Genomic DNA, 10,632 nt, shown 5'->3' on the forward strand with positions numbered 1-10,632 from the left:
TTTTAATAATTCCAGGTTGCCTCAAACACCTTTTTTGGGCCTCAAAAAATTAAATCTTTAAAAATTCATAGCTCGATAAAGCCCCGCTCCCCAGCTGCCAGACTTGCAGACCTGATGTTGGCTATGATCAGAGAAGCATCTGAGCACCTTTCCAGGTTGCCTCAAGGACCTACTCCAAAATCCTGCCAGCTCTCCGTCTATTACCAATAATTCGGAATCATAGTCGATTTAAAATAACTGAAATTATTGACTTGATTACTTTCAGATTACAAATATGTAGTACCTCAGATTGCTGACTGTCACTTTGACACAAAAGTCATCATGGGTGTCGTAAAATAGGTTTTAGGGGGTGCTGATTCCAAAATTAATGACCAATTTGGAATCTGACATTGCTGACTGTCACTTTGACACAAAAGTCGTCATGGGTGTCGTAAAATAGGTTTTAGGGGGTGCTGATTCCAAAATGAATGACCAATGTGGAATCTGACATTGCTGACTGTCACTTTGACACAAAAGTCGTCATGGGTGTCGTAAAATAGGTTTTAGGGAGTTCTGATTCCAAAATTAATGAACAATGTGGAATCTGACATTGCTGACTGTCACTTTGACACAAAAGTCGTCATGGGTGTCGTAAAATAGGTTTTAGGGGGTGCTGATTCCAAAATTAATGACCAATTTAGAATCTGACATTGCTGACTGTCACTTTGACACAAAAGTCGTCATGGGTATCGTAAAATAGGTTTTAGGGGTTGCTGATTCCAAAATGAATGACCAATGTGGAATCTGACATTGCTGACTGTCACTTTGACACAAAAGTCGTCATGGGTGTCGTAAAATAGGTTTTAGGGAGTGCTGATTCCAAAATTAATGAACAATGTGGAATCTGACATTGCTGACTGTCACTTTGACACAAAAGTCGTCATGGGTGTCGTAAAATAGGTTTTAGGGAGTGCTGATTCCAAAATTAATGAACAATGTGGAATCTGACATTGCTGACTGTCACTTTGACACAAAAGTCGTTATGGGTGTCGTAAAATAGGTTTTAGGGGGTGCTGATTCCAAAATTAATAACCAATTTGGAATCTGACATTGCTGACTGTCACTTTGACACAAAAGTCGTCATGGGTGTCGTAAAATAGGTTTTAGGGAGTTCTGATTCCAAAATTAATGAACAATGTGGAATCTGACATTGCTGACTGTCACTTTGACACAAAAGTCGTCATGGGTGTCGTAAAATAGGTTTTAGGGGGTGCTGATTCCAAAATTAATGACCAATTTGGAATCTGACATTGCTGACTGTCACTTTGACACAAAAGTCGTCATGGGTATCGTAAAATAGGTTTTAGGGGTTGCTGATTCCAAAATGAATGACCAATGTGGAATCTGACATTGCTGACTGTCACTTTGACACAAAAGTCGTCATGGGTGTCGTAAAATAGGTTTTAGGGGGTGCTGATTACAAAATTAATGACCAATGTGGAATCTGACATTGCTGACTGTCACTTTGACACAAAAGTCGTCATGGGTGTCGTAAAATAGGTTTTAGGGAGTGCTGATTCCAAAATTAATGAACAATGTGGAATCTGACATTGCTGACTGTCACTTTGACACAAAAGTCGTCATGGGTGTCGTAAAATAGGTTTTAGGGGTGCTGATTCCAAAATTAATAACCAATTTGGAATCTGACATTGCTGACTGTCACTTTGACACAAAAGTCGTCACGGGTGTCGTAAAATGGGTTTTAGAGGGTGCTGATTCCAAAATTAATGAACAATGTGGAATCTGACATTGCTGACTGTCACTTTGACACAAAAGGCATCATGGGTGTCGTAAAATAGGTTTTAGGGGTGCTGATTCCAAAATTAATGACCAATGTGGAATCTGACATTTCTGACTGTCACTTTGACACAAAAGTCGGTATGGTTGTAGCGTGTGGCCTGAGTAAAGCACCACAGCTGCGACAGATGGCGCGCCCGTGTTTATTATTTTTGAGTGTTTGTAATTTAAAAACATGAAAGATTGCATTAAAATAAGCATCTTTTATAGAATGAAGTTGGTTGAAAAACCTACTTATTTAGGAGTTAGAGCAGTACGAAGTTGCGAATTTTCCCATAGTATTTACTAAGGCGCCAGAGATTTTTTTTACCAATATAACCAATTTAAATAAGAATGTTTTGTTATATAAACTTTTTCTTCTCCATTAATATTTACTGAGATATTAGGGTTCTAAGATTAGTAAATGGCACTAGCACTTTAATAAAATTAACGCGTGTCTCGCAAACGGTCTAGGATACAAAATGACGACTTTTATATAGGTATAGGTTAGGTTCGTTAGGTATCTTCAAACGGACGAAGGCTCCTATTCTGTGCAGTTTCTGTAATAAGCGGGGCTCCGTCGATATCGCTTTCTGTCTCTGGCGCCTTAGTAATGCTACGGGAAAATTTTGCAACTTTGCACCACTCTAACTCCTAAATTAGTAGGTTTTAAAAAAAACTTTAATTTATAAAAGATGCTTATTTTAATGCATTCTTTCTAATAAGAACAAGACACTATGCTAGAAAGAGTGCAGAGGAAGTTCTGTAGGCACATTTACAAACGACTGTACGGATATTACCCATATATGTATCCATCTCTATTCGTAACAGGAATGGTTGGTCTTCAAACTCTAGAAACCAGACGGAAACTGCTGCATATTATGCATTACCGCCAACTGTTTCACCATAGAGTAGATGACGCATCCGTGCTTGAGAGAATGGGGCTGCAAGTGCCAAGAGCGAATGTGGTGGTTGGCATGCCGGGCGCGGTGCCGGCGCGGCGGCGGCGGCGCCTGTTCGCGGCGGCCGGCGCACCGCTCGAGCCCGAGCTGCTCTTAACCGCATCATGTTGGAGACAGACGATATTGACATATTTGCTGATAGTGTTGGTGTGTTTTACAGAAAACTCTTAAGGTTCATAGACTCTACACTCCTTAGGTTATTAATGTAATAACCATAGTTTAACTTTTAAGTGTGTTTGCTTTTATTTATGTCAATTTAACATGTACATAATTATATTACCACATAAGTGCTTTGGTGAAATACTGTTAACTTTTGTGTATTTTTAATAAATAAATAAATAAATAAAAAAACGTGAAAAAAGTCCCAGAATCGGGCCCCTTTTGCTATACTCTGACCGCCCCTGTCTATACTACTGTAATGTTTGACGTTATCACGTTAAACTACCGTCCGTAAACCGACTTTACAGACAAACAATTTTTTTGATTAAAAAAAAACTTTCAGATTTACATTTTCAATTTCAACACCCTTGCGGGTGTTTATTGTACCTGTATTTTTTATCAAAGTAACAATAAAATTACCTGCTTTCAAATAGAGGCAAAATGGTTGAAAACGGTTCACGTAATAATCAATTATTCCATAAAAATCATCTTCCATGCTAGCTCGCGCACATTAGTTTACTCAATTTGCCGATAGATGTCCCTGTACGTAGAACGCTCATTTCCTACATCGCGTTTTTCCTGATATAATGAGGTCGGTTCAGGAGCGTCCTTGGGACATGTCGTAAGTCGTAAACTGTTGAAGTCGAATAGTCTTGATTTTATTTGGACGTTGTCTAACAATAAAATTGTATATTAAAATATTACATGTTATGTGGGAATTGACAACATTTCATATTTTTGAGTACTACTTTTTATTGTTTGGTTTGAAAGAACTTAATACTAAAAGATACACGTATTTTTTTATTTTTCCAAAAACTGCTATTTTAATGAGAAAATCCCTTCTTATTACTACTTCGAGCAGAAAGAGCGTAAGTTACAAACGCCAAGACGCAGCTTCGTGACGTCACATGTGTTGTTTCATACACCTAAGAAAACGACAAAATCTTTAAAAAAAAATAAAGTTTTAACAGTCAGCTCAAACAGTCCGGTATGTTTGACTGTCAAGTGTCACTGTCAACCCATAGTGAATGACTACGAACCATAGACTAAGCCATGAAATTTTTAATATCTTTGCTACGAACTGTGAAAGTGTCACTGTCAAACTCAAGGGACATCCCAACTGGAAGATTTTTTTCTTATGGTGGCAGCTCTAAATCAGCTATTTGACGTCACTTCCCCTTTAAACTATTTTTATGATTTTTTATACTAAAAATACGGAAAAAAAATTAAAAAATATATTTATGTGATCTACAAGCGTATATCTCGAAATGGTTTTCGATTTAGGGACATTGAAAATTTTGAAACGTTGTCAATTCTATGAATAACATTTTGATGATTCACTATTGAAAGTTTGTACGGAACCCTCGGTGAGCGAGTCCGACTCGCACTTGACCGGTTTTTTTATTTTAAACTTAAACCTATAGGTTTCATGACTTCAAATTTGGTAATATTGTATTTTTAAATAGGCAACAAGATCGATACAAAAAGGTAGCGAATTTAAAATGTTTCCTAAGAACTATATTTACCGCTGCTTAGGTCCGTGTTTTTGTTGATTTCCGTTAAGTTCTTTAGGTGAATTACAATTTATCTAAGAAACAATTAAACAAATCGATTTATTCAAAATATAAATTTAATGGCTCAATAAGTGTAGTACGGCCTTTAATACTTCTTTGTATTATTTATTATGACATGTGCCGTCAGATACTTGACATTACTTGAATGTTAGTCTTAAGTGCGTTGTCACATTATCCGATCCGATATCGGATGTTGGACCGATATCCCATACATTACAGGCGCCATCTTGGATTTTTTCTATTGAAATCCTTCCGACATCCGATATCGTATCGGATAATGTGAAAACGGCCTAAGGGTCTCACACATTTAGGTATTAATTAATTTATTATGTATGAAACGATGGAAATATTTTTAATTTAACTAAAAGTGATATACCGGGTGGTTCCTGATTAACGTCGGGTCAAATTTATCTAAAAAAAACACGATGTATAAGTACCTAGTGTTTTTACTTGATTGAATAGTTAGGTAAATTTGACGACCGGTCTGGCTCAGTCGGTAGTGACAGTGACCCTGCCTGCTAAGCCGCGGTCCTGGGTTCGAAGCCCGATAAGGGCTAAATGCCCTTATCGGGATTAAATCGATTTGTGTGATGAGCACAGATATTTGTTCCTGAGTCATGGATGTTTTCTATGTAGGTATATAAGTATGTATTTATCTATTTAAGTATGTATATGGTCGTTTAGCACCCATAATAGAAGCTTTGCTTAGTTTGGGGCTAAGTTGATCTGTGTAAGGTGTCCCCAATATTTATTTATTTATTTATTAAATATGTGACTGGTGCATAATGCCTAATTATGTAGGCAGGCACCGTTGCATACATAACTTTATCTACATCCATATATTCTACAATATGTAGGTACAGATAAAAAACGCGGCAAATTTGAAAAATGTAGAGATCCGGCCTCCTAAACCTTGACATTGGGAATCATTTTCAGAAAATTTGAATTTCGCGCCAAGATTTGGTTGACCATCTATACTACCCGTGAACTCAAAATCTCTAAATTTGGTACAAGGCAACGTCTTAATACAACGTCTTTGGTTTAAGGCAACGTGGCCAACGTGTTATAGCACAAAATAAGGAAAAAATGCGATTTTTTTAGTTGTAAAATTAAAAATATTTGTGAGTGTGTGTAGTAAAACGTCCCTCTTTGTCAGTTACCATTAAGGCGAGATTTACTTGTATCTTTATAGGAATAAACTGACAAAGCTGGCTTTATAGCAATCGACAAAGTGGGAAGTTTTTTCTGTGCACACTCACATTTTTAGTTTAACTTTGTATGGACTCATAGTGCGACTCGTACTTGGTTGTTCTTTTTTTGTTTACATTCCGCCTGGATGAGCTTTAATAACCGATTTTTATATCGATTATTTTAGCAATAACACAATCGTTCGTAATTAGACTGTGAATGAATAATGGCAACACTAGATAGATTAGGGATAGTTCTAAATTTCTTATTATAATAAAAAAAATCTAACAGAAATTAAAAAGTGACAGCAGAAATTACAATTAATGTTATCTCGTTCTCTTACAATTATATTTTCAAATAAATTTACTTCAAAGGGAATAGGAGAAGACTATACAATTTGTTATTGTTTGTATTCGATATTTTCGACCGCACCCAAAAACAATTCATACTTTATCTGTATTGCGATTCGCCTGTCATTGTCATTTCATTAGATGTCATTGAGGCTTCATGAGTATCTAAATTGATTTTAATCAATTTATTCCGTGATTTATTCTACTGTAAATTAGTAATTCGGCTATAAAGAACCAGATACAAAACACTAAGAAATATACCAATACTAAAATAAACGCTTCTTGATCAATAATCATGTCACAACTGAAGACGAACAAAAAGTTCAAGTGGGCTTTGGATTTTAACCCAAAGTAAGAAATCATCGAAGTGACTTCTATTATTTCTTGTGTAATGTATTATTTATAACCTATACTTTCATTTTCAGAAATAAATCTCAGTCAGTAGAATTGCCATCTCCTCCTGGTTACAGCCAGTCAGCCAGTGCAAGTCACACAGAATCCTCAAAGGATACGGACTCAAACCATTTATTGATCAAAAAATTGTGGGATGTGGCACTGGGGCCCCTCAAGCAGGTGCCGATGAACCTGTTTATCATGTACATGGCTGGTAACTCCATATCTATATTCCCTATAATGATGGTGGGTATGTTGATTGTCCGGCCAGTAAAATCTCTGTTCCTCACACAAAGTACCTTTAAGATGGTGGAAGGGACACAAGCAGCTGGTCAAAAACTGGTGTTTATCATTGGAAACATAGTGAATATACTTCTTGCCTTGTATAAATGTCAGAGCATGGGTTTGTTGCCCACACATGCAAGTGATTGGCTAGCATTCGAGGAACCTCAGACTAGAGTTGAACATATTGGCGGGGGCCTATCAATGCTGTAAATTAAAGCACGTTTCAGTAAATATTATTTATTACTATTTAAATTATCATTGTATAACAATAACTAAAATAAATCATATTTACAAAATTGAATGCATTTTCTTCAGTTACTTCTCCATATTGAGTTTCATTTGTCTTTTTTTACTTCATCAACTTTCTCTTTAATTTTATCATAAACTTTGTTAAATAACACCTTTGGGTCTTCCACTTTGTCTATCTGTAAAGTGAACAGAAGTATATCATTAGATATTGTATGTTAGCTAAGCTTAGAAAACATATGCATAGTGAAATAAAATTATAGTTATTACATAATGTTAACATTATTGACAGAATGGTTCCTGGCTTACATAATTTAAAGTAAAATAGAAAGAAAGTTAAAGTACACCAACCATCGCTTTTTATTATCCATTGCTTCGTCACAAGCTTTACTCGTTTTCTCACAGAAATATACTAACGCACCCTGTGTCAAGAAAAATAGCCCTGGTTATCAAAATAAGTAATTAATTAATTATTCCATAATGTGAATGACATGTTAGCAATCTTACTACATTGTTTTAAATTTCTCTGTTTACTTCTGTTACATAATTATATTTTGTTAACAGGTCATTCAGATATATCTAATTGTTTGGAAGGATGTATTACAGTAGTATCATAGCCACAAAAGAGGCTATACAAGGAATACCAGGAAACATTCTAAATGTACAAATTTTGATACAAATGCAATAAATACTTTTTGCGCAAAATTTTAAGACAATCATTATTAAGGCATGATCATTAGCATGGTGGCATAGCCTCCTTTGCAATTATTTTTCAAAATGATTTTATACTGGGTGTCCCCAATAGTTCAGGTTATATTGTAGATTAACAATCAAAAAAGGTTATTAAAATTATTAATATTTAGATATTATTTTTACCTGATAATTTTGGGCTACATACACTCCTGCATACATTCCAGCTCCAAAAACTATCTGTAAAAATATGAAAGTAATTTAAATATGCAATCATTGGCACTGTAAGTCCCAACTTTAACAAGACTTATAGTACCAATATAAAAAGTCAAAAGTCCTTTTATTTGTGACAAACTTGCCAGTCTTAGAGAATAGTTGATCCATAGTATGGTCATCTTATACATGTACAAACAAAAATTATTTATTCATATGATAATTATCATTAGGTATACTCTCTGGCTTCATAAGACTAAATTCATATAATTGTAGAGTAGGTGCAATCACACTGGCAAAGGCAGACCTTAACTAATTGTTTTTCTCACTTCCGACAGTTTGTTTAACTTACCCCATTTTTAATTAGAAAACCACAAAAACCCATGACAAACGACTTCCTTCATTAGATAAGTCTCTTCAATTCTACAAAAACAATCCAAATAACCACATTTTATTATTGAATATTGTTTGATACATTGTTCACCAATATTTATGACATAACTGCAATTTGTCAATATGACATTCCAATTTCAAATATTTTTTACTTAATCTATTAAGATGGTAAAGAAAGTCTATGCATAGAGTCTGTCTAAGTTGGCTCTGCACTGACTTTGACAGCAGAATAGAGAGCAGGGGCTTTACTGATGGACGGATAATTTTCATACACAGTGTTATTTCTACCATCTGCAGAAATATTGTGATTGTGCTATCTAACGAGAAAGTTTCATACTACTACTAGTTCAGGGAATGTATTGTAAGTATCTATATACTTATTCTTTGGCTGTTCAACTTGAAGATATTTATAAACACAAAGAACAATAAAATTACACTGCTTTAGAATATGGATAAAATTAGATATGATGCGTAGTTGTTATATTAATGTTATATAAGAAAAACCTAAAAAACTGATATTTAGTTAACTTTCTCAATGCCTTTACATATAGATTTGATCGATCCCGTGTCCAAATATAAGCTGATACTTAATAAGCTCAATGATTCTTATTCGTTAGTTAGTGATAGGTTTCTTTTGTTTGATATCAAAACAAGTTTTGGGAAAAGTATTTAATATTAATCGTCCTGTTATATTTACGAGGTATACATCAACGCTCTGTAGCAACATTTAGGCAAGATATTCAATTAGTTATTGTAAAATAATACAAAGAGCATTCTCACCAGTCCTCTCAGCATGTTCAGTGGTGAATATTGACTTACACTTAACTAATATTGTGCAGCTAAAATCAACCTGCTCGAGAAGACGAAATTGCTGATGATATGATATTGACATTGACACTATTGACAGTAGTTTTGACGTTTGGTCTTCATGGGTCCATTCTCTACATAAAGGTAACCGTAGATGTCCAAATTGTATGTATATTTTATAAACTTTTTTTTATCTGGGTCTAAAAGGCCAGACCAGATTGAATGACCATATTATCAGAAAATAAGTGGGTGTGTATCTCTAAAGCCTCCGCCACACTTAAAGCGTTTTGATAGCGTATAGCGTTAGCGGAGCGTAATGATAGCGGTGCGCTGACGGAACGTTGGCGTTCCGCTCGCAATCCGCGCGCTCGTTAGTTCCCGTCGGCGTTCGCTGGACGCAACGCCAGCGTTCGTCCGGCGCACCACTATCGTTGCGCTCCGCTGACACTCCGCCTACGCTATCAAAACGCGCATGTGTGGCCGAGCTTTAAGGCCTGCCGTCCACTAGGCGCGTCGAGTCGAGCCTCGTTAATTCACTTTCTGCATTCCTTATGAAATTGCGTCAAATGTATGAGAACTCGATACGACGCGTCTCGATTTCGCCTTAGGCTAAAAATCTTATACAATATACATCTGAGTGTGTTTAGTAAAACGTTCCACTTTGTCGGCTACCGGCGAGATTTACTGGTATCTTTATATGAATAAACTGACAAAGCGGCTTTATAGCAATATTAGCAATCGACAAAGTGGGACGTTTTCCCGTGCACACGCACATATATTTGATCATCCCGTTTGTGGACTTGAATGTCTCTATCACCGAAGCCGAGTCGAAGTCACATTACATTAGCGAGGGCCTACCGCGAAGTTTGCAACATTTACGTATCCTTCTCTTTGAATCCGATTAAAATCAGTGGCTTTTGGAGCTGTAGACCTTCGCGACATGCTTAGAAAATGCATGGCTGAAAAATACTTAATTACTTAGGTAGTTCGTAAAGTCATTATCACTCTCAACTCACGATGGTCTTCCTTAATACGCTATTGACATAAGCCCTTTATCGCAATTTCCACATCTTACGAATTTGGCAAAAACAGAATGGACAAAAAGAAATTGGTTGATCATAGAATTCGGTTACAACATTTTATAAGAATCGGTTGATAAGTGCAACGTATCTAGAGAAGAACATACATACAAAAAAATATCACGTAATTAGTGGAATTAATTTTTAGTCGCAAAAATAAAACTACACAAGCATTTTAATAGTATTTTTTTATTTTGTTCTTTGTCACTCTATTAACCTAATACGTGTAGGTACCTAATATGTAGTTAGTACCTATAATTACCATGACATCGAGAAACTAATCAAATTATAATTTGGTACCATGAAATCGATATAACCTAATCAAATTGTGCGAGTAGGGGTCACGTGGTCTATTTGTTAATTGAAATCTTATATACACGTACCTACCTACCTACTTACTAGAACTATACAGTCATTATCATTAATCAATACTAATGTCGATTAGCCTTTTCTTAGGTAGGTTCAATGTTTAGGTAAC

General features: G+C 35.6%; 2 protein-coding genes across 8 annotated transcripts; one reads left to right on the top strand and one right to left on the bottom strand.

Moving 5' to 3' along the window:
• The first annotated feature begins 6,168 nt into the window (after positions 1 to 6,168).
• On the top strand, positions 6,169 to 7,022 carry LOC125227101 (ER membrane protein complex subunit 4). The gene is made up of 2 exons (XM_048131308.1): positions 6,169 to 6,399; positions 6,474 to 7,022. The coding sequence occupies exons 1-2, from the start codon at positions 6,344 to 6,346 to the stop codon at positions 6,934 to 6,936; spliced, it is 519 nt and encodes a 172-aa protein (XP_047987265.1). The 5' UTR covers positions 6,169 to 6,343; the 3' UTR covers positions 6,937 to 7,022.
• LOC125227103 lies at positions 6,789 to 9,343 on the bottom strand. 7 transcript variants are annotated; one of them, XR_007177139.1, is made up of 5 exons: positions 8,228 to 9,017; positions 7,849 to 7,902; positions 7,324 to 7,394; positions 7,019 to 7,151; positions 6,789 to 6,930 (listed from the first exon to the last, which is right to left on the bottom strand). XR_007177139.1 is itself a non-coding variant. In XM_048131311.1 (4 exons), the coding sequence occupies exons 2-4, from the start codon at positions 8,258 to 8,260 to the stop codon at positions 7,062 to 7,064; spliced, it is 177 nt and encodes a 58-aa protein (XP_047987268.1). In that variant the 5' UTR covers positions 8,261 to 8,298; positions 9,049 to 9,306; the 3' UTR covers positions 6,948 to 7,061. The 7 variants fall into 7 exon arrangements, 3 of the variants coding, with proteins under 3 accessions (XP_047987268.1, XP_047987266.1, XP_047987267.1); XR_007177140.1 differs by lacking the exon at positions 6,789 to 6,930 and adding an exon at positions 9,049 to 9,343 and having other exon boundaries at positions 6,948 to 7,151; positions 8,228 to 8,298; XR_007177141.1 differs by lacking the exons at positions 6,789 to 6,930; positions 8,228 to 9,017 and adding an exon at positions 9,049 to 9,342 and having other exon boundaries at positions 6,948 to 7,151.
• Positions 9,344 to 10,632: the final 1,289 nt, after the last annotated feature.

This window comes from Leguminivora glycinivorella, chromosome 6 (assembly GCF_023078275.1).
Source record: "Leguminivora glycinivorella isolate SPB_JAAS2020 chromosome 6, LegGlyc_1.1, whole genome shotgun sequence".
Lineage (NCBI taxonomy): Eukaryota > Metazoa > Arthropoda > Insecta > Lepidoptera > Tortricidae > Leguminivora > Leguminivora glycinivorella.